Here is a 24,523-nt window from a genome sequence, read left to right on the forward strand (position 1 = left end):
CAGTTGCCGCGACAAACGAATCCCCCACCCTAAATGAACTGTCCTCCTTCCTAGGTCAATTGTCAGGCGACCACAAGATAGTGATGGGAGGGGACTTTAATTGTCACTTCGAACCCCTAGAAGGACTAAAGGAGGGTGCACTCACTGCTGAGGATGATTATTGGGGGGTCCCACCCTTGTCTTCGCCTCACCCTAAAGCCTGGTCCCCGCTGGCAGTACAACTCATGTCCCTTACCTTGAACTTTGCACTGAGGGCATGCAATGGTCATACCTCCTCCGATACCCCCTCATTGTGCACTTTCAACAGAAAGGGCCATGAGTCAAGGCTGGACTATATATTAATAGATATCACATTGTGGCCAAAAGTCCTTGACTTTAGGGTGTTACCAAGGTCGGATAGCGACCATAATGCTCTCCGTCTGGAGATCCAGCATCCCCTGCCCCCAGCGGGCTCGTCCATTAATGCCTACGGAGAGGATCAGAGGGATATGCTTCTCTCCACAAACAGGCGTCGTGTTAAATGGGGAAAGTTGCTTAACACACAAGATGCCATAAATAAGCTATATGGCCTGGCTCTCCCCAGGTTTAAGGAGGTGGATGCCCTCATAAATGAACCAAGACCCTTGGACTATAATGAGAGACTAGCCAGCATTCACCAGGGACTAGTGAGGGATCTCGCTGAGGTCTTCCATCCGGTGGTACAAATCCGAAGGAAAAAGACTCGTACCCCCACTTGGTACACCTCCTACTGTAGGGAGTACAAAGCAGTAATGGCCAATGCAAGGGCAGAGTGGGATTGGAATCACTGGCATGACCTGACTGAAGCCCTAAAAACTAAAGATTCCAGGAAATTCTGGGCCTTGGTAAACAATGGGACAGGGGAACTTAAATCAGCAGTCGAACCTAACATCGCCCCCTCTGTCTGGGAGGCCCATTTTGGGGCACTCTACCAAGATACCACTCTATGGCCTGACGGAGTGGTGGCAGTGCCTACTAGTACATCGGATACGGCCCTGGAATTCTCCCTAGGTGAGGTAGTGTCTGCTCTGGAGCGCTTAGCGCTGGGAAAGGCGCCGGGGCTGGATAAGCTACCGGGGGATCTCTTTAGGCACCACCCTGACATCTGGGGTCCGTACCTCCATATTCTCTTCAACGCCATCTTAGGAGGTATGGCGGTCCCTGGCTCTTGGCTGGGGGCAGAGATAGTGCTGATTTATAAGAAAGGGTCTCCTCTGCTCCCGGCCAACTACAGGCCGATTAGCCTGATAGATGTACCCCAAAAGCTTTTTGCGCGCCTCATTCTTAACCATATGCTAGATTGGGTGGAGGACAACGATATTATGAGCCCCCTGCAGGCTGGCTTTAGGAAAAACACGTCGACCATGGATCAGATTTTCCGCCTCGTCCTCCTTTACTGGAAGACGGTGAGGTTAGAGGGGGGAAGGCTGTACATGGTCTTCGTGGATCTGAGGTCAGCCTTTGACCTAGTCCCGCGTAGGAAATTGTGGGAGGTCCTGGAAAAGTTAGGAGTACCCCCTCAGCTACTCAGCATTATAACCAGGCTGCATGAGAACAACTATGCGCAGGTGAGGTGTGGGAGGGATGGCAAGCTTTCGTCCCAGTTTCCTGTCCGTCGAGGGGTCAGGCAGGGCTGTGTCCTGGCATCAACCCTGTTCTGTCTTTTTATTAATAGCGTTATACTACATCTAGATAACGTTAAGGACAATGATGACCCAATTCTGGCAGGCAGGAGGGTTCCGGCAATCATGTTTGCTGATGATACCCTCCTGCTTTCCAAATCCCCCATGGGGATTCAGAGGATCCTGAATGGATTTGGTCTCTTCTGTCAACAGCACGGGTTGGAGGTGAACACAGAAAAGACCAAGTTTATGATCTTCAATCCACCTAACAAAGCCAGACCTAATCCCACCCTGGGTACTGTTAGCCTTGAGAGGGTTTCTACCTTTATATATCTCGGGGTAACACTTCAGGAAAACCTATCATGGGACCGCCAGATAGCTAGATCTAGGGTTAAACTGTCCCAGCTGTCGGGTGCAATTTTGAAGGTGGCAAATACTTCCACCTTTAAGCCCTTAAGCCCGGCCCTAGAAACATATAGGACTCAAGCCAAGGCAGCGGCCTTGTATGGCAGTGAGCTATGGGGGTATAAGGCAGGTAAAGATCTGGCAGGAGTGGAAAACAGTTTTTTAAGGCGCCTATTAGGTCTCCCGCAAGGCACGCCACTCTTGCCACTGAGATTAGACATGGGTCTTCCCCCTATTGCTGAAGAGCTTGTGTCAAAGCCAGTGAAGTTCTGGCACCGGCTATGGTCCACTAATGAATTACACCACTATAGACAGGACCTTATTCATGTCATGAGCTTGAACCGCAACAGCAAAATCCCCTGGCTCACTTTTGCCATATCCAAATTCTTAATGGCAGTATGGACAATTAGAAAGAAAAAAAGCCATTGAATCATGGTATTGTCTTGCACTCCCTTTTCCTCGCTGGACGAGAAGAGACTTTTTCATAATGTATTTAACTACTGTATTTTAAATGTATGTATTGTATTTTTACTGCATCTTTTATGGTCTATATGGCCGAAATAAAGAATTTTTGGATTGGATTGGATAGAAGTGCATAGTACTGATAGGAGGATTCCTAGACTGCATGGGTACTAACTGGGTATTTAGAAGAGTGAATCAATAGTATGTAGCTCGTTAGAGGTCTGCATAGATAGTGCACAGAATATTGTAGCTGTACTTTTGTTAGTGGCTCGGCAATTCCATAAGTACATGACTAGTAACTGGAATGATTACAGTGTTGCAAACATGGTGCATGATGAATTTATAAGTGCTAAAGTATTGGCGGAGTGACAGGATAAGTAGATAGTGCTGGATGGGTGATTGGAAAACTGCATGGGGCTGACAGCAGGATTCCTAGGCTGCATGGGTACTAACTGGGTATTTAGAGGAGTGTATCAATAGTACATAGCTGGTAAGAGCTCTGCATGGATAGTGCACAGAATATTATAGCTGTACTTGTCTTAGTGGTTAGGCCATTCCATAAGTACATGACTAGTAACAGGAATGATTACAGTGCTGCAAACAGAGTGCATGGTGAATTTATAAGTGCTTTGGTATTGGCAGAGTAATAGGATATATAGACAGTGCTGGATGGGTGATTGGAGAAGTGCATGAGACTGACAGCAGGATTCCTGGAATGCATGGTTACTAACTGGGTATTTAGAGAAGTGAATCAATAGTATGTAACTGGTTAGAGTCCTACATGCATAGTGCACAGAATATTATAGCTGTACTGTGTTATTGGCTAGCCCATTCAATAAGTATATTACTAGTAACTTAAATAATTACAGTGCTGCAAACAGAGTGCATGCTGGATTTATAAGTGCTTAGGTATTGGTGGAGTGATAGGATAAGTAGATAGTGCTGGATGGGTGATTTGAGACTTGCATAGGACTGGCAGGAAGATTCCTAGAATGCATGGGTACTAACTGGGTATTTAAAAGAGTGAATCAATAGTATGTTGCTGGTTATAGGTGTGTATGCATAGTGCCCATAATATTGTGGAGGTACTTGTTTTAGTGGCTAGGCCATTCCATAAGTACATGACTAGTAACTGGAATGATTACAGTCCTGGAAACAGAGTGCATGGTAAATTTATAAGTGCTTTGGTATTGGAGTGATAGCATAAGTAGATTGTGCTGGATGGGTGATTGGAAAAGTGCATGGGACTGACAGGAGGATTCCTAGACTGCCTGAGTCCTACCTGGGCATTTAGAAGAGTGTATAAATAGTATGTAGCTGGTCAGAGGTCTGCATGGATTGTGCACAGTTTATAGCTGTACTTGTCTTAGTGGCTAGGCCATTCCATAAGTAATTGACCGGTAACTTGAATGAATACAGTGCTGGAAACAGAAGGCATGGTGAATTTATAAGTGCTTAGGTATTGGCGGAGTGATAGGTTAAGAAGATAGTGCTGGATTGGTGATTGGAGAAGTCCATAGCACTGATAGGAGGATTCCTAGACTGCATGGGTACTAACTGGGTATTTAGAATAGTGAATCGATAGTATGTAGCTGGTTAGAGGTCTGCATAGATAGTGCACAGAATATTGCTGCAGTACTTTTGTTAGTGGCTCGGCAATTCCATAAGTACATGACTAGTAACTGGAATGATTACAGTGTTGCAAACATGTTGCATGATGAATTTATGAGTGCTAAAGTATTGGCGGAGTGATAGGATAAGTAGATAGTGCTGGATGGGTGATTGGAAAACTGCATGAGACTGACAGCAGGATTCCTAGACTGCATGGGTACTAACTGGGCATTTAGAGGATTGTACCAATAGTACGTAGCTGGGTAGAGCTCTGCATAGATAGTGCACAAAATATTGCTGCTGTACTTTTGTTAGTGACTCGGCCATTCCATAAGTACATGACTAGTAACTGGAATGATTACAGTGTTGCAAACATGTTGCATGATGAATTTATGAGTGCTAAAGTATTGGCGGAGTGATAGGATAAGTAGATAGTGCTGGATGGGTGATTGTAAAACTGCATGGGACTGACAGCAGGATTTCTAGACTGCATGGGTACTAACTGGGTATTTAGAGGAGTGTACCAAAAATGACCCCCTCTGGAAATGAAGAGTGTTCACTCCGACAGTGACCTCCGAGGAAAACTGCTAAGCGCGAATATCTCCAAAAGCTAACACCTGCCCTGAGCAGTTCTTAGCCATGCTATCCAAGTGGCGGTGGATAACATGGCTAAGAGCATTAGCTCGGTAATGCATGAATATCGCTGATTTTTCAGCGATATTCATGCATTGCGGCCGATTTTTATCACATTTGCGATAAACCTTGGCAATACCAAGGTTTATCTGCGATAAAAATCGCCACAGGTCGGCGATACATTTTTGTCTATAACCAAGCGATAGCGATAATTATCGCTATTGCGCTATTGCTTGGTAATATGCCCCGATATTTTTTATTTGATATTATGACTGTATACCTTTTTACATAGTACAGTTTCCTTACAAACTTCCACATTTCTGAATGGTGTATTGCTAACATCCTCAAGTGATGAAAAACCCTTTTACACACTTTTCTTGAAAGACAAGCCAGAGAATGTCCATGCTTCTCAGTATATTTTCTTACCTTACATGGATCTAGTCCTTGTAACAACTTAATCTTCTGTTTAATATTTTTCTGTGTATATACTCATAGCACATTTTGCATTATATCGATAAATTCCTGTTGAATACTACAAATACTGCTACAACCCCACTTATACACAGGAGCTTGTGTACATTTCCCTTGCACTTCTTCAGCTATTAACTCTTCTGCACTTTTACCAACTATTTCTTCTTTTGGAAGGGTGACAATCATCCTCAACTTTGTAGCAATGACCTCCAGTATCAACTGCAAATGGTAAACTATTTTCCTGGAAGTAACTTTCCTCATTAAAAAAAGGCTCACTACTAGTAGTATGTTTCCAATGTCCACTAAAGATTTTGAAAAAGTTGGTTCTGTTCACAAGTCTTTTGCTTCTACTTTTCTCTTTCAACATTTTCATTATTTTATCCAACACTTTGATCCTCTTCAAAATCACAATGAATAACTTCTGTTTTAAATTGAAAGCAGTATCCACTATATTTTCAATACGCTGCTTCTGTTTGAATTACAGCACTTTCTTTCTTTTTATATATATGCAGCATGTCTTTATTAAATTTTGAATCACTCTAGTTCGAAAAGGTCTCTGACGAATTTCTTGAAATTCTTTTTGTCTCCAGGTAACACATAGGGGCCGATTAAGATGGCGGGCCGATTGCCCCCGCCAGGCCAGCAGTGGTCACCGCCGGCCCGGCGGGGGCAATCCGCCCCCCATCCGCATTGGAATAACCCCCCCGAAATATTAGTATGGCCGAGGGGTCCGTGACGGACGGAAAGACTTTCCGCCACATTTCCACCCCGTCACCTTGCGACCGGGGGAAAAAGGGTTTATATGGTGGCAGTATCTATCAGACACCGCCAGCAATATTAGGATGGGCCTTTGCAGATGCTTTTCTGTGGCAATGTTAAACATGCATGATGCGCCCGCCACTGTGGTGGGCGCATCCTAATACCCCCCACGGGACCCCCGCCCTTATGGTGGGCGGTCGCTTCCCCCGATGGGATGGTGGGCGGACTAAGTACGCCCGTCATCCTAATGACCCCCATACTGTTTCTTTATCATGTTTTCTTTTCCTGGTATTTGAAATTGAAGTCTGCTTCTCCTTACTTGAAAAATTCTTCTTTTTGCGATGTTATTTTCATTAAATGTTCGTAATATTTTTTTCAGAAATTGTCTAGTGTTTTTACCAGAAGAAACTGTTTGTGTAGTACTCTCCTTTTTTTCTAATTGAAAATCTTTCCTTTTGTTCAAATATATATATTTTTATATCCTTTTTTTCAGTTCTTGTCGGCATTTTCAAATTTTAATCCAAACGAAATAATTTTCTGAAAAAGAAAAAATAGATTCAATTATTTTTTTACATCTGTTCAATATGTTAAAATAATAACATACAATTTTATAAGTTCTACCTAAGGCTTCCAGAGGCATTGCTGCAACTTGATCGAGCAGGCCAGGGAAGCAGTAGGATGACGGGTAGTGCCATGCAACATACAGCATGTATTTATTTAAATATTTACATACACCTTTACAATTTATATGTAACTGCACTACCTCGTACTTTTCACCTCTCATCCGCACCCCTACCACCTCACAGCACTCCATCTGCAGCCCACTGCAGACAACTTTATAGATAGTATTTTTAAAAATTGTAATCTATATGCTTAGGATGATATTATCAACCAAACGGCACACACAAAAATGACCATTATTAGCCCAACAATTTTATCTACAACTTTGCAAACATAACACTGCACCCAAAGCGTTAAGTGGGGTGGGTCTGTAGGGGACTGAGCTCCGGCAGTTTATTTTTGGGATCCTAAAAATGGGTCTCTATCGGTGTCTATTTTCAGGCCTCGCAAAGGTAATCCGTTGTTTTTCTTTTTTTATTGCACTGCAGTGAGACTGTGAGAGCAGGAACATTACTCACTACTGAGAAGTGGAGACATCATTCCAGGTGAGTTGCGTTGCACGAGAAGCGAAATCCTTTACAGAGAGCCATTTTCTCTCAGGATTTCCCTTCTCTTTTTGCAGCACAGGAGCAACATCATCGTGGGGTGATTAGCATAGAGACAACCAGGCGTGCAATGCCCATTGCCCCAGGCTCCTTGAGACAGCTTCCCGGGCACACAAACAGAGCCGCACCGAGTACTTAACAGGTCTTCAAAAGACCATTTCCTTGTAAATGAGGCTCTGTTCTTTTTTACCCCTTTTTAGAGCCCCTACATCCCCACTCTGCCTATTGCTTATAGCCTCCCCAAAATTTCGCTCTGGATGCGCCTCTGGAGATGACCACAGGCAAACAACTCCAGCATGACCCTGCTCTGACCTTTCATAGTTTCTTGTTTCAGTGCTACAAAAGCACATGTTTTGCCTGGCTCACTTAGTTCTCACATCCCCTCTTTAATATGAAGATAGTAGCTTTGGAATTTCCTTTATATCCCTATACTATGCTTCACATGGAAATATCGAAGTGCAGGTTCTCATCCCCCCAAATTAGCTGTCTGGTATACTCTCTCAAATGTAAGAACTACAGGTATTCAGTATCTGTCAGTCACGGCCAGTTTAAATCAGTGTTGCTATATAGAAATGGACAAAACGTTATGTTTCTAAATTAACATCATACACTGAAAAGCTGCTTTACATTTCTTTCGCTGGGTCAACCTTTGTTTAAAACACCACCAAATAAGGGTGGTGAACTATGGTCCACAAAGAGCAGCTCAAAGCTTTCTTTATCAGAAATATATGCCTGTCTATACTTATCGCCAGCCTTTTCGGCCGCTTAAGAAGCTGGGTGGATGAGTATGATACGCTGTATTTAGGATTGGGTGGAGGATGTATGTAAATAAGGACGGATATTTGAATAAAGAGCGAGTGGATAGGTGGCCAGATGGATGAATGGATAGCTAGCTGGATGGATGTATGGATAGATGGAAGGATGGAAGGATGCATGGACCAGTACTTAGGATAGATGGGTGGGCTGATAGATACTTAGAATTGGCTCGGGGACAGATGTATGTATGGATATATGGGTTTATGGCTAAATGGATTGCACAGTGATCACCATAGGTGAGTGTGCTGATAGATGCTTAGGATGAGTGCAGGGACAGATGTATGGATTTATGTATGTCGGTAGGAATGTATTGATGAATTGAAAGATGGTTGGATGGCGCAGTGCTTAGGATGGATGAATGCAGTGCTTTAAGTGGCAGTTATTTTCAGGGGGCCTCAAAACAGTCTCTATCGGGCTCTATTTTCAGACTTCGCAAAGGTAGTCAGTTTTTTTTTATTGGACTGCAGTGAGACCATGCACATCGATGTGCGCATGCTCATTTTGGTCACTGCTGAGAAGTGGAGACATCATGCTAGGTGAGCCACAATGTAGGAGGAAGGGAAATCCTTTAAAGAGTGTGTTTTCCAAAGGTAGGATAATTGGAGGGGATTTTCTTAAGCATACAATGCTAGTTATCTTGATTTAGACCATGCCCCTACTTGGATAGCCCACACCCCTTTAAGAGGTTTGTCCTGCGCCTTTTAGAGCACCACCAGGTTTCTTTTCCCACTTATAGCCCTGACTACACCATATTAACAAAGAAATGGTTCAAGCTTCTATTTAAATCTATAATGGCACCAAGTTTCAAAATTTGCCATCAACGCTGGCAGCCTTCTACCACAGTGCAAGAGTGTCTGTTAGCACGAAGATTTGCTATCCACAGAAATGTTGTATGATTTGCGTAGCTGTCTGGTGGAACACTCTTCACCAAAAGGTATTAAAACATACAAATTTGTGAGTAAAACATATACCATACCATAAAGCGGTTCATAAATGGGCCCACTGTCACTACACCACCCTCATCCCCATCCTTGCATAACATTACGAAATAAAAGAAAAGGAGCCCCAGCAAACCTGGTAGAGCCACTATAGCAATACAGGACTTAATTTCAACAAGAGTCTGCCGGAATGCTCAGCAACAAAAAGTATTAAAACATGCAAATTTCCGGATGAAACATATAACATGCAATAGGGCGCTTTATGAATGGACCCAGGGGCACTACATCACCTTTACTATCTACACATGGCCACATTACAAATGTCTGTGTTATAATCAGCAACATACCCACCTCCCCAACCCCCACTCCTGCCCTTGCTTAACCTTACAAAATCAACCAACGAGCCCCAGCACTCCCGTTAGTGCCACTATAGCCATACATAGACTTAATTTCAACAGATGTCTGCCGGAACTCTCATCAGCAAAAGGTATTAAAACCTGCAATTTTGCACATAAAACATACATCATATCATGAGGCGGTTTGTAAATTGTCCCAGTACCACTACACCACCTCCACACCCACCCTTGCTTAACTTTTCGCAATAAAAGAAAGAGAGCCAGCAATACATAGGCTTAATTTCAACAGATGTCTCCCGAAACGCTCATCAGCAAAATGTATTAAAACATGCAAATTTGCGAGTAAAACATATACCATGCCATAGGGCGCTTTATAAATGGTCCCAGTGGTACTACATCACCTTCAGTAGCTCGACATCTGCACGTTACTAAAGTCTGTAATTTAATCACGAATATACCCACCTCCCCCACCCGCACCCCCGCCCTTGCTTAACTGTACAAAATCAAACAGAAACCCCCACCATTCCTTGAAGCGCCACTATACCCATACACGGGGTTAATTTTAACAGGTGGCTGCTGGAACCCTTATCAGCAAAAAGTATTCAAACATGCAAATTGGCGGGTAAAACATAAACCATCCCTTAGCACAGTTTTTAAATGGGCCCAGTGGCACTACACCACCTTTACTAGCTAGACATCTGTATGTTACTAAAGTCGTTTAAACACTCTGTAGAGTGTATAGCACGGGATGGGGAGAATAAACAAAGTTGTAATTCCTAAACCTTTGATATACCGTCCCTTTACAGTATGTATATTAAGGACAATAAATGGAATGAAAAAATTGACGAGTGTCTCAAAAGGGATAGTGAAGCTGAGCACCGGTACAACAGGGACCACGTAAACACCTATGTTAATTCAGCACAAGGAACACAGCCTGACAATTAGTCTCACTTATAATCAGGGCCGTTTCTGCCATTAGGCAGGACTAGGCGGCCGCCTAGGGCAGCAAAATGATGAGGGCTGCATTTTGCAGTGGAGTCTGGACTCAGACAGTGCACAGCACTGTGGAAGTGAAGCGCACGCACCTGGCCTGCTGACGTTTGCAACTGCATTTGCTGATGCTTGTTGTTGCGTTCAGGTTAGTCGAGCGGTGCACACTCTAGATTATTTGTGTGTGTGTGTGTAGTAGAAGAGCGGGGTGCGCGAGACACACTAGTAGCGTTACCAATGACGGCCCTGGGGAACATTCTTGGCCAATCCCGGAGCAGTGCTTCGGCCAGGGAGGGCAGGCCAGTGACGGTGACGCGCACGGCGCACCAGTGCCACCATCTCTCGGCGTGCACGGGGGACGGTCGGGCTGTGTGTGTCGTGTCGTCGGCTGGGCTGGCCTGGTGCCCCTTTGCCCATAATTTAATTATAGTAATACTGCAGCACTGGTCTGGTCTGCAGCTGCCACCGGCCAGCCAGCCAGTGCCACCACACAGAGTCTTGTCCGGTCCCGAGTCCCGACTCCGTCTCCCGCTTGGCTGCCCTCTCCCCAGCACTACGACGACTCACACGACTAAAAACAGCATAGCCGTGGGGTCAATGAGTCAGGCCTGGCCGTGTTGTGGTGGTCGTGTCGCGCGTACGGTAGGTAGCAGTCAGCAGGTCATGAGTGACTACTTGAGCAAGTGAAGTAGTGTGGCTCACTGGTTAGAGGCGGCAGACCCGAGAGCAGAGGACGGACCGGACCAGGGTTCGATTCCCGGCGCAGCAGGTTTCTGGACCAGGGTCAGCGGACTCGATAATTCTCTCGCCTCGGTGCCCACTCTGATCAGCGATCACACTCGGCAACTCTGGGCATTAGCTTGCCTCATCTTCACTAACGGCCCCACCAGACCGCCGGGGATGCCTGGTCTCACCCTGGAGATACCCATTAAGGGACCATTTCTCAGGGAAGCCAGGAAGGGTTTCGCAGCGGTCGAAGCGCCTTGGGACCCTACGGGTAAGTAGTGCGCTATATAAATGCCAATACAATCAGTGCAGGCAGCACCGCCGGTGAGTCAGAAGGCCGCTGGGCCTGGCTGCGAAAATGAATATAAAAATAAATATATATATCGGAATCGGATGCCTTTTTGCATGCTGCAAATTCGAATATTTGTAACTGAATCAATAATCATGTTATATAATAATGTTCATCACCACTGAGTCAGGCCTAATGTTGTAAATGAGGCGGAGGCGGGCGGGTGACGGGTGAGGTTTATCATTCATTAATTTATCTGTTATCTCCGCTGCGGCCTGACTCCGGAGCCCGTCCTCACGGTCGGCTGGAGAGTGGCGCAAAAAGTACACTATCACTGTAGTAGTCTGCCCTGCTAAATCTGGTCTACGGCCCTCGGGCAATATGGAATACTGCACTTCTGAGAGAGAGGGAGGCTTGCTTTACTACTGACAGGCATATCATCGATCTTTGCTCGTCCCATTGTGCAGTGATGTGCTTCCGTTTATTGTAAAATATGTTTGGATGTATTATCACTGAAAGAAAGTACAAGGCTTTGTCTGTGTTCCACTTTGCCCTTTTTTCCAAATCTATAATTACTGGTGGTTTCTATAGTGATGGAAAAGCCTCAATGCTTGGAGGTGGAGATAATGATGTAGCCACATGTCTACCATGGTTGAGTCAATTACAGTGATTAAATATGATTTCTGAATTGGGAGCTTCTTTCGCACTCTTTGTGAATGAAATGAATTCATGTGAGTGAGTGAGCAGGAGCTGGGTAGCAGGCCAGGCAGCACTGACGGGTGAGGTGACGCCTGTGTGCTGTGTGCCCGAGACTCCGAGTGAGGACGGTTTGGATGGTGGTGGCGCGGGCGGGGCAGGTCTGGAAGCAGTATACTGCAATATATGGAGGACACTCAAACACCAAACGTTACATAGGCAATGGTGGCACTTGTGCAAGTCTCGAAAACAAACAAAATGTAAGAGGTACAAAACAGTGTGTTACAAGAGAATAGTGATGTGTGCATGTTACAAACGTGTACCAAACACAGTTAGAAGAAGGATAATACTGCAATAAATTGCAGACTCTCAAACCACAAGAACACACTGGGAAGGCATTTCCATAGTCATGTAAAGTAGATTTTTCTATAATGGGAAGGACTTCAGATAATAGAGAGGGCATGAATTACATTTGGAAGTGTCTTTGAAGGAGGAGAACTTTGAGGTCAGTTTTGAAGGCCTGGGAGGAGGTGGTGATCCGGAGCTGAGGCAGGAGTGAGTTCCAGATTCTCACTGCGCTGCCTGAAAAGGATTGGGCCATCTATCTTTCCTTCTTGAAAGTGGGAGGTTCAAGCAGTAGATGTTCCACATTTCGTGATGGTCTAGAGCCTCCAGTGCGTGGACAGTGGAACTGGGCCTGGTGTCATTTCACCACAGCCAGCCCTTGTACCTTGAGAACAAGAGACCCCCGCCCCCTAGGCCCTTTCCTTCCCCAAGCAGGCAGGGAAAGCATAAGTCTGCACTGCTACAGGCATGTTACGGGGAAGAGATGTGAAGGTGGGTGATTTGCAGTGGCGTTGCTGGAGCTAGAAAGTTACCAAATGTGGCCTGTGCCAGTGCCCCAGCCGACTTTGTCCTGGCCACCCCTGAATGCCACATGCTGTCTGTGTGCCATTATACTTTTGCGTCCATCTGATCTGAGTAGTAGAAGGTTAGTGTGTCTCCTTCAAAGCACATTAAGTAATGAGCAGATGACAGAATCTTTTTTTTAATGTAGCCCAGGTAAGTGGGCTACTGCTTTGAACACCATTACTTGCTGTTCATAATTAGTAAGCCTTTTAATATACCACAGGGAGCTATGTAGGTTATGTGACTGCTACATCTTTTAACCCTCACTGAACACATCTTGTACATTGATTTACACACTTGCACAATTTATTTTCAATGTGTATGTTATGTAAAGCACTCTGACACCCTGCATTGTTTGAGTAGTGCTATAAAAGAAATACACTAGTGCTAATTAAAGTGTGCGTAAATACTGTAACAGACAAACACATCTGACATTTTTACAGTTCATGCACTTGCATAGGAAAAAAAGTGAAAAGCATGCCTCTCTTAAGTACCTGTGAAAAGCTAACATGCTGTGCACTTTTGTTTACCTCGGTTTCATTTACATTTAAGTGTGAGGTTCCAGCCCACTTGATCAAAAGGAGGCCTGATGGCCCCTTAACTTGGCCATTATTTATAAATGAAAAACTGGGACTAGACACAAAATGGATCCATCCAGCAAATACATTATCCTCCAGAGTTTTATTACCAAGGGCATATGTACAAGGAAAAAGAGCATTCTGTATATTAAATGAGGTATTGTTTTTTTTACAAGTGTAATATGCATTTTGAATCTATACAATATTCCGACTTATTATTGCCCTATGTTTTTTCAGGTAGAATTTAGAAAGGATCAAAAATGGCAGACAGAAAAAAACTCTCAGGTGCTCAGTACAGAAAAAGAAAAGCGGATAGAGAAATAGAACTATCCAAATTGGAAGGGTCTATTGAAAAATTACTACATTTTCCAAAGAGTTCTCTTGAAATTGTTGAGGCATCAACTTCAACCTCAGAAAAAGATGACGATATAGGCCTACCATACAAGGCCATAGAAGTTAACAGCCAAGAACAAGAAGACGTTATAGTGGATACTGCAAAGGATAACCTTGACACTGAAGATGGTGATCAAAGTAAACGCCAGACAGTAACTGAAGAAAGCATTAAAATAGATTATTCAGATCCTGCTTCCTGGGAACACTTACCAATAAGTGGAGACAAATTAAGAACTCTTTTGGTTGAAAATGGGCCAAAACAAGTGAGCAAAAAATGTCCTTTAGATGAGAAAAAAAGGAAATTTTCAGCTGTACATTATAAAAGAAAACTTCCAAATGGCGAAGTTGTTTACCGTGAATACCTCCAGTATTCTGTATCAACCGATAAAGTTTTCTGTTTTTGCTGTAATGTATTTGGCGGAAATTCCAGTACAAGTCTCACTCAGAATGGATGCAACGATTGGCATAATATATCAGCAATTCTGTCTTCACACGAAAAGAGTGTTAAACATATAACCAACTTCCATAACTGGAAGGGCCTGTATACAAGTCTAAAACAAGACGCAACTATAGATAGTGTTAATACAAAAAAGCTTAAAGAAGAAGAAAAGTACTGGCATCAGATCTTAGAGCGTGTAATATGTCTTGTATGAGTTTTAGGTGCACAAAATTTGGCTTTCCGTGGCAGCAGTGATAAACTTTATGCTCATGACAATGGCAATTTTCTTAAAATTGTGGAATTGCTCGCCATGTGTGATCCTATTATGAATGAACATCTCAGGAGAATACAAAATAAGGGTAGAAGACATGCTCACTATTCAGGCAACATTATTCAAAACGAACTGATCCAGGTGCTATCAAACGGTATCAAAGACAAAATCATTTCATTGGTTAAGAAGGCAAAGTACTTTTCTATCATTTTTGATTGCACCCCAGATATCAGCCGCATGGAACAAATGACCATTATCATTAGATTTGTGGAAGTAAAAGAACACTTTTTGGGATTTGTACCACTAACCGAAACCACAGGTGAATCAATGAGTCATGTTCTGAGAGATCAGCTCAAAAGCTTCTCATTGGCAATTGAAGACCTACGCGGTCAGGGTTATGATAACGGGAGCAATATGAAGGGCAAGGAAATAGGTCTGCAGTAGAAAATTCTGGATATTAACCCGTGTGCCTTCTATGTCCCCTGCAGTTCCCACACACTGAACCTTGTGGTAAATGACGCTGCTTCGTGTTGCACTGAAGCAACAGCCTTTTTTGATGTTATACAACGATTGTATGTATTCTTTGCTGCGTCAACACGTCGATGGGATATACTGAAACGTCATATACCATCATTGACTATAAAACCTCTGAGTGATACTCGGTGGTCAAGCAGGATCGATGCCTTAACTCCCATCAGGTATCAGTTACCGCATGTATATGACGCGTTGTTTGAAGTTACTGAAGATTCAACTTTCAAAGGCTCTTCTGGTACCATGACTCAGGTTGAAGCTGAAGGTCTTCTAAACAGTATATCTTCATTTAAGTTTGTTGTTGCAGTTGTAACATGGCACAGTATAATATTTCAAATCAATTTGACCAGTAAACTGATGCAGGAGAAGCACTTTACTCTTGAGAAAACAGTAAATGAGCTTAAAAGTACAGAGGAGTTTTTAAAAAACATGAGGAGTGACATGGAATTTGAGAGAGTTTTGGTTGATGCTCGAGAGGTAGCTGAAGAAATCAATATTGAGCCAATTTTTCAGCCAGAGAAAAGAAGGAGGAAAAGGAAATTGTTTGTTTACGAATCAGGAGATGAACCCATCGCTGACCCCAAAGAGAAATTCAGAGTAAATTACTATTTTGCAATATTGGACACTGCAATTAGTTCGAGCGATTCACACAGTTAAATGAAATTACAAGATTATTTGATTTTCTATACAATATGAGTGACCTCAAGATGAAAACTTCCAAAGAACTCATGGATTTGTGTATCCAATTGGAAACCGCTCTAACAAAGCCTAGACCTGGAGAAACCCCATCTTTTCTAAAGAACATTGATGCAGCAGCTCTCTGCTCTGAACTTTCAGGATTAAGTCATCGAATACAAAAAAAATTGAAACCCGAATATGTGCTGAACTATCTGTGCCAAAACAAATTAGAAAATGGTTTTCCTAATTTGTTCATAGCTCCTCGTATCCTTTTGACTTTACCAATTTCAGTGGCAAGTGCGGAGAGGAGTTTCTCAAAACTCAAATTAATAAAAACCTATCTGCGCAGTTCCATGAGCCAAGAGAGACTTGTGGGACTAGCCACAATTTCAGTAGGAAAAGACATGGCTTACCAGCTTGACATTAGAGATCTTCTTAAAGACTTTGCTAAAATAAAAGCAAGGAAGGTATCGTTGGATTAAGAGAAAGAACCCAAAACACCATTGAAGCTGGAAGAGAGAAATTTAAAAACAAAATACAATCAGGGATGTGGAGTTCCTTTAGCCGGACGGCCAGGACATACTGTTTGGGGTCAAGGGCAACAAGTTTTCATGTGTGTTTTGTCCTTGGGACAAGGAGGACCAACCCCCTGCTGTACAAACCCTTTTGCTGCCAGTTTGCAGTACCACATTATGGATCAGGGAAGGGCACTGCCTCTGCCTGCAGTTAAGGTAATATGTTGTCCATATGTTCATACTGTTCAAACTTGTATTTATGGTTCCTTAATTGAAAGCCTTTATTTTTAGGGTGAGTGCTCTAAGTAAATGTTGCAAGCTTTGACTGCATTTCTGACAGTGGTTACAGTATAAAAATGTGTACACATGTTTGCAAAGTTAATACAAGTTCTTTTATATCTAATGCATTTATTCTTCTAGCCTGGAGGACGGGGGAGAGAGTGATAGTAGAAAAAGGGAGGGGGGGCGGCATTTTTCAATTCTCGCCTAGGGCGGCACAACACCTAGAAACGGCCCTGCTTATAATCACATGCAGTTTACTAATGTCAAGAAAGTCGTACAGAAAATACACCGACCATTTTCATTTCTTTTTTATCTCTCACACATTTATGAAACATCTCTTCTAAAGAAACACTCCACAACCATTTCTATTTCATAAGAACAAACAATCATTACTATGTTTACTACCATATATTTTAGTATATCTACCTTTTTATTATTCACTTGTCAGAAGCTACTAAAACTATTAACTATACCCAAATGCAAACCAGAAACCATGTTCATATTACATCTCAACCTATGATCAAATGATTCAAACTATGTGTACATATAAAAGGAACATATCACTTTTACTATCTCCATGTCATCTCCAAAAACTGTAGACGGCCTCACAGTACAACAACCGACCTCAACTTATATTCAAATGTACCTCTGAGTGTCAAAAATAAGACCACAACCTGTCCACATAACATTTCTGGGTTTTGTTTGATCGCTTTCAACTTAATAACACATACATCTACTACACCCCCTTCTCCACTATTTCCACAAAAAATATAATTTACAAACGTGGGACATTTTGTTTATCTTGCATGAATACATTAGCAATCCCAAATTAACGCTATACCTCATTTTCAATCCCATACAGTCCTTTAAAGATGACAAACTACACTTCTTTGAGAAAAATTCCTAAACATATATTAAGTACTCATTTAACAACAGGTCAAACTTTATGCATATTTTATAACCAATATGAAACACCACACTTAACTAACAGTATAACTTAAAAAATATCACCTCAAATACGTAATACTTAATCACTACTACAGAACACATAACACACCTTGTTCATTTCTACCTCACATTTTTAGTTGGTATGCAGATTGCAAATATCACACACACACGCAATTCTTTCTTTGTCACACAGTACATGTAATGCACCGCTTTCATCAAGAATGGAACTATTATTGGCACAGTTTCTCAGTCGCTCTACATATAAATACATGTAAAGGACAAATCAGAATACTGCATTCCTTCAACGACATTCCAAAACTTATCTCCATTGGTTATTTTTGAATTTTCCATATGAAAATCTTCTTCATTTTCCGTGCCACATACAGGTCAGAAGTTCAACCTATTTAATCACATCACTTTCTGGGACATTCTATGACACCTGCAGGTTAAAAGTTCATATTTTTTAAAACGTAACTTTTTTTTTCAAGCACATTCTCGAACATTTAACAGTACCTGCGGGTTAAAAGTTCACCATTGTGTTAAGTAACAAATGTACCTTCCAAATGCAAGTAGCACATGTGGTTGAGTTGAGCACATTTCATCCTATAGTATTTACTCCACACTTAGGGCCCGATGTAGGTGCCCTAATACCGGTCGGAAACGGCCAAATTCAGCCGTTTCCAACCGGTATTACGTTTTTCAGATGTAGGGCATGATGCATTTACAGAATCGGTATTTTACCGATTCTGTATTTACCGATTCGGTAAAATTACCGAATCGGTAAATACAGACTCGGTAAAATACCGATTCTGTAAATGCAGATGTAGCTGGCACATGTCAGAGTGCCACAGGGCTTTAGGAATCAGTATTTTACCACCCATACCTATTGGGTGGTAAAATACCGAATACAGGTGTGCATGCACATCTGTGCATGCACACCTGTGCAATGTGACACACAGACATGTCAGTATGCCACATGGCACACAAGTCCGGAATTGGGGTGCTAGAGGGTGTCAAAGTGACACCCCCAGCACCCTTGCAACAATCGGAATTTACCGATTCGGTAAATACCGATTCGGTATTCCACATTGATTCCTATGGGCTTCAAGGCCCATAGGAATCAATGGGGGATACCGATTCGGTATTTACAGAATCGGTAAATACCGAATCGTACCGATTCGGTATTTACCGATTCTGAAATACCTACATTTCTCCCCCTCTAATTTACCACTTCTTAAATACCGAATCGGTATGATTCGGTATTTAAGAAGTGGTAAATTAGAATTACCTACATCGGGCCCTTAGACTGCTCTTTATTTAGTCAAACATGCTTTTTCACGCAACTAATATCCCCTCTAGTTTTTAGAACCCAATGCTTCTTATCTTCCAATCAATTATCATTTTCTGTGGAAAAAGAAAATATTTTTTCTCCCTTACATAAACATATCTCTTAGTCTACGGAGGAACTGCATGAGCTACAGACATCTTTCCATACCTTCTAGCCATACCTTCAAAATGCTAGTGTGGATCGTAGGACATAGCAATGTTTTCTGGTGCAAGAGGTATGCAGAACAGAGACCTATTGACTTAGACCTAGGTTTACAAAATGTGAACATTGAATGGTTTGCACAGAGAGGATTGAAGTGGCACCAATTGCTACCTTTGCTTAAAACCTCTTTGCATCTTCCACACACTGACCTCATGATTGTGCATTGTGGTGGAAATGACCTAGGCATATTGACTGGGGTAAGTTTGGAAATGCTTATGAAGGACACCTTTGGACAATTGATGTTACTTTTGCCTCAGACTGTATATTCCAATATATGCCAAAGACAGAAGTGGAAATGGTCAAACCAATTTTGCCTTCAGATTGAAAAATCTAGGAAGAATGTCAACAAAGCTGTGTCTGCATACCTCAGAGACCATAGAATGGGATCAATCTACAACAACAACATACGTTTTGATATGGCTGATATCTATAGACGTTGTACAGTAGACTTCGCAGATCAGGGAAATCGAGTTTTGCATCCGCACCTACATGTAGCACCAACTAATGTACACAAGGGCTCTTTTTAGAGCCACCCTATAACTGACAATTTAGGCCTGCTATTTTAGGGCCAGGTAACGGCAACTCCCGAACCCGCGCCTAAATACATTCTCCACACAGCTGTGGCACAGTGGCCAGATCATCTGACTTTGCAGCATAGAGCTCTCGCTTTGATCACCGGCTCTAGCAACAGCAGGAAAGTACCATGTGACTCTGGGCAATAGCTCACTTAATTTCTGCTCCGGCCCCCAGCGCCGGCAGACCCGTATGAGTGAATAATTTGCAATTTACAAATACCGGATTGATTTGAAACTGTAGAATTAAACTTCACTCTCCCTCTGTAGCACCCCCAAATCACCCTACAAATGTCACACTGTTTAAAACAAAAGTTTCTCCTAGTACGTATGAAGACATGCTGACACTACTTGGACAGGTGTTCTACAGCGCCCAGACAACATGACTTCAGAGCACAGGCTCACGGTTTAATCCCCTGCTCCAGCAGCAGCTCAGCCCAGCACCATGTGACCATGGGCAATAGCTTACGTAATAGCTCACATAATTTCCACGCCGGCCTCCAAGGCCTTTATGCCCCTAGGGGTGAGTAGTTTGTGCTTTACAAATACCGTATTGATTTACCTTTGCACTCCCTGTATAACACCACCTAAACACTATATACAGGTTACCGTGTTCCAAACAAAACTTCCTCCTACTACATATAAAATATTGCTGACACTACTTGGACAGGTGTGGCACAGCGCCCAGAGCACATGACTTCACAGCATAGGACACACACTTTTGGCTCACGCTTTCATCCCCGAGTCCAGCAGCAGCTGAATTTAGCAGCATGACATTCTAGGTAATGCCTCACTTAATTTCTGTACCGCACACTTTCAGACCGGTAGGGGTCAATAGTTCAGCAGCTTTATCTCTGAGTCCGACAGCAGCTCAGCTTATGCCCCCAGTTCCATCAGACCTGTAGCAGTGAGTAGTTTGCACTTTACAAATACCGAATTGATTTAATACACACACATTTACCTTTGCACTCTCTATATAACACCCCCTAAGCACCATACACAAGTTACAATGTTTGGAACAAAAGTTCCTCCGAATAGGTATAACTACATGCTGACACTATTTGGACAGATGTGGCAGAGCGGCCAGAGCACATGACTTTACAGCATATGGCACACAGTTTTGGCTCACTCTTTCATCCTCGAGTCCGCCAGCAGCTCAGCTTAGCAGCATGAGACTCTAGACAATACCTCAATTATTTTCTGTACCCCAGGACTTTCAGTTCAGTAGGGGCCACTAGTTCGTCCTAGTAGCTATAAACACATGCTGACACTACTTCCACAGGTATGGTGCAGAGGCCAGGGCACATGACTTCACAGCATAAGACACACAGTTTGGGCTCAGGCTTTAATCCCAGAGTCCTGCTGCAGCTCACCTTAGCAGCATCAGACTCTAGGCAATACCTCACTTAATTTCCATAGCCCAGCACTTTCAGGCCGGTAGGTATGAGTAGTTCGCTTTGCATCCCTTGTATAGCACACCCTAAACACCCCACAGAGGTTACAGTGCTCCTACCCTCCTCTTTCCTACTTTTTTCACCCTTTTTTCATCTTACTCACTTCAATGGAATCACAAAATGGCTGCCAACACTTTCTAGTTGCAATTGCTCGCCCCACTTGCAACCAATTAGCAACTAGCTCCTGCTTGTAACCCCTCAGCCAATCAGATGGCAGAATTCCCAAATATCGATATCTGTAAATTTCGATATTTCTCCAAAACTGCTGAATGGATTTACACCAAATAAACAAAAGCTTGCTTTCTAGACCAAGACCCTACTCCCTGCCAAATTTGGTGTAATTCCGTTCACCCATTCGATCTGTAGCCTTGTCTAATGTTTCCTATGGAAAGTGCATAGAAAAAACATGTTTTGGGACCCCCCTTTTTTCTCAGACCCCCTTGAAGAATCACCCCAGCCCCCCTTCTTAAAAGTAATTTTTTTTTTAACGGGATTGGGAAGAGTTCACGCCCCCTCCGTGCACCTCACTGCAAACGTGCCCCCTGGCGCGTTTGCAGAGGGGGAACTAAATCCCCTTGCATATTGGGGGTCCCTGGGGGCCAACTAACCTACCAGGAACCTCCAGTATGTGCCAGGGGGCTGTGTTGCAGAGAGGTGTATAAAGGGGTGTGGCCTCAGAGCACCTCTCTGCAACGCAGCCCCCTGGAGCATACTGGAGGTTCCTGGTGGGCTAGTTGGCCCACAGGGACCCCCAATATGCAAGGGGAATTAGTTCCTCCTCTGCAAATGCACCAGGGGGCTGCGTTGCAGAGAGGTGTAAAAAGGGGCGTGGCCTTATTACACCTCTCTGCAACACAGCCCTCTGGTGCATACTGGAGGTTCCTGATGGACTAGTTGGCCCCCAGGGACCCCCAGTATGCAAGAGAAATTAGTTCCCCCTCTGCAAACGCGCCAGGGGGCTGTGTTGCAGAGAGGTGTAAAAAGGGGTGTGGCCTTAATACACCTCTCTGCAATGCAGCCCCTTGGCGCATACTGGAGGTTCCAGGTGGGCTAGGTTGCCCCCAGGGACCCCCAGTATGCAAGGGGACTTAACCCCCCAACTTAGAACACGCTACAGGGCGCGTTTGCACAGTGGTGAAGGTAGGGGGCGGGGCTTGAGGTGATATGAGTGCAAACATACCCTGTGGCGCGTTTTAAGTAGGGCAATTAATTCCTCTTCAATCCAAAGGTACCCTAGGGGCCAACTAGTCAAGCAGGTACCTCCAGTAAGCGCCACGGAGCTGCGTTGCAGAGTGTTGTAAAACGGGGGCGTGCCCTCTGAACACCTCTCTGCAACACAGCTCCCTGGCGCATACTGGAGGTACCTGGTGGGCTACTTCGCTCACAGGGGACCTCAGGATTGAAGAGGAATTAATTCCCCAACCTAAACCGCGGCACAGGGTGTGTTTGCACACATATCACCTCAGGCCCCGCCCCCTTCCTTCACTATTGACCAAAATATTCCTCTAAAATCAGCCAAACTATGAATTCCGATTTACTCACCTGTTATCAGGAGAGACCTCAGTGCTGCATCTTTCAGCTCCCTACTGATCCTGAAAAGTAATTCTAATCATACTTACAGTAACTTGAATTTCCTTCCATAGGCTAACATTGACTGGTTTCACTTGGAAATTCTTCTAAGTGTGGAGTTTTGGAACTTTAAAAAATTCCTCTAAAATCAGCTGAACTACGAATTCGGATTTACTCACCTGTTATCAGGAGAAACCCCAGTGGTGCATCTTTCAGCCCACTACTGATCCTGAAAAGTAATTTTAACCGTATTTACCAGTAACTTGAATTTCCTTCTATAGGCTAACATTGACTGCTTTCACTTGGAATTTCTTCTAAGTGTGGAGTTTTGGAACTTAAAAAAATTTCTCTAAAATCAGCCGAACTACGAATTCCGATTTACTCACCTTTTATCAGGAGAGACCTCAGTGCTGCATCTTTCAGCCCACGACTGATCCTGAAAAGTAATTCTAACCATACTTGCAGTAACTTGAATTTCCTTCCGTAGGCTAACATTGACTGGTTTTACTTGGAAATTCTTCTAAGTGTGTCATCAGTGATGTCATTTGAGATGTCATGAGTGATGTCATGAGTAATGTCACTAACCATGTCATGAGTGGTGTAATATATAACCTCATGAGCAATGCATTGCGGGCGCGCAAGTTATAGTTAGCTGAACTAACTATAACGGGGGAATTTCAATGGTTTTGTATGAGTGAAATGTCCAGCTAACTATAACATGTGTGAAACCTATGTTTTTTTTAGTGAATATATATATATATGTGATCAAGGCTCAGGGGAGCTGAAACGTTATGAAGGCGACAGCAATAAAAATGTTCTAAATTTACCGAAATTGTGGTCCGTGCTTGGTTTCTGATCGTGGCTGGCGGTGGAGTTGCAGCGCGAGAGAAGCGAAGGTTTTTGCATATATATATCTATGTATATATCCAGGCAATTTACTTCAATCAGCACGCTCTCAGAAACAACTTACCGTGTAAAATACAAAATACCGCTTTTTATTCACAAGGTGTTTCGCTTCAAAGAAGCTTGTTCACGCTTTCTTTGAAGCAAAATGCGTTGTGAATAAACAGCGGTATTTTGCATTTCACATAGAGTCTGTTGTTTCTGTGAGCGTGCTAATTGAAGTACATTGCCTGGATTTGGATACCGGAACTCTCCGGCGGTGTTTACGCCACTATATATATATATATATATATATATGCCAAGAACTTTGTTGTTTGTACCATAAAAACTGGAAACAGAATAACGAATCAGACCCATTCAGGTTAGTTTCAGCGCATATTTTATTCTTCGTGCACCCTCTTGTCCGCCATGACGCGTTTCGGGGCCCTGGAGCCCTTGATCACATGACATGGTCGTGATTCACCTCGTGATTTGTAGTACAGGAACAATCACATGGTCCCAAGCCTATATAAATAAACAACATACTTCAGCCTAATCCAAAGTTTTAAAAGCATTGAAAGAATTTTTTTACAATTGCATTTTCCATTTGCTTTACTTTTTGTGTATTTTTAACAACTCCCTCGTTTGTTAATACTCCCGAGACATGTGCAAAATTCACAATGAATAGGTAAAATATTTAAAATATATATAAATATGTGCAAAATTGCAATCATAAAATATTAAATATTTTCCATAGTAGCAGCCATAACACCTATATACACCAACATTAATTGTAATATTTCATCATATATACACACCCTTTAAAATGTTATCAAACATTTATAAAAGGGTAATTTGTGTGCAAAGTTGGCAAAATAAAGTGCACATATTAGCCGCTAAACTCTGTTCGGTATAGACCTGAGTATAGAGAGGAG

General features: G+C 43.0%; 1 protein-coding gene and 1 pseudogene across 1 annotated transcript; both read left to right on the top strand.

Moving 5' to 3' along the window:
* The first annotated feature begins 13,765 nt into the window (after positions 1-13,765).
* Positions 13,766-14,551, top strand: LOC147732858 (zinc finger MYM-type protein 5-like). Its single transcript, XM_086954915.1, has one exon. The coding sequence runs from the start codon at positions 13,766-13,768 to the stop codon at positions 14,549-14,551; it is 786 nt and encodes a 261-aa protein (XP_086811041.1).
* An 84-nt stretch (positions 14,552-14,635) lies between these two features.
* LOC147732859 (zinc finger MYM-type protein 1-like) lies at positions 14,636-16,299 on the top strand (annotated as a pseudogene).
* The last annotated feature ends 8,224 nt before the right edge of the window (positions 16,300-24,523 follow it).

The sequence above is a fragment of the Lissotriton vulgaris genome, chromosome 2_1 (genome assembly GCF_964263255.1).
Source record: "Lissotriton vulgaris chromosome 2_1, aLisVul1.2, whole genome shotgun sequence".
Taxonomy (NCBI): domain Eukaryota; kingdom Metazoa; phylum Chordata; class Amphibia; order Caudata; family Salamandridae; genus Lissotriton; species Lissotriton vulgaris.

Excerpts from the sequence above, each read along its gene's own strand:
- LOC147732858 (XM_086954915.1), top strand. The coding sequence starts at position 13,766 with ATGGCAGACAGAAAAAAACTCTCAGGTGCTCAGTACAGAAAAAGAAAA.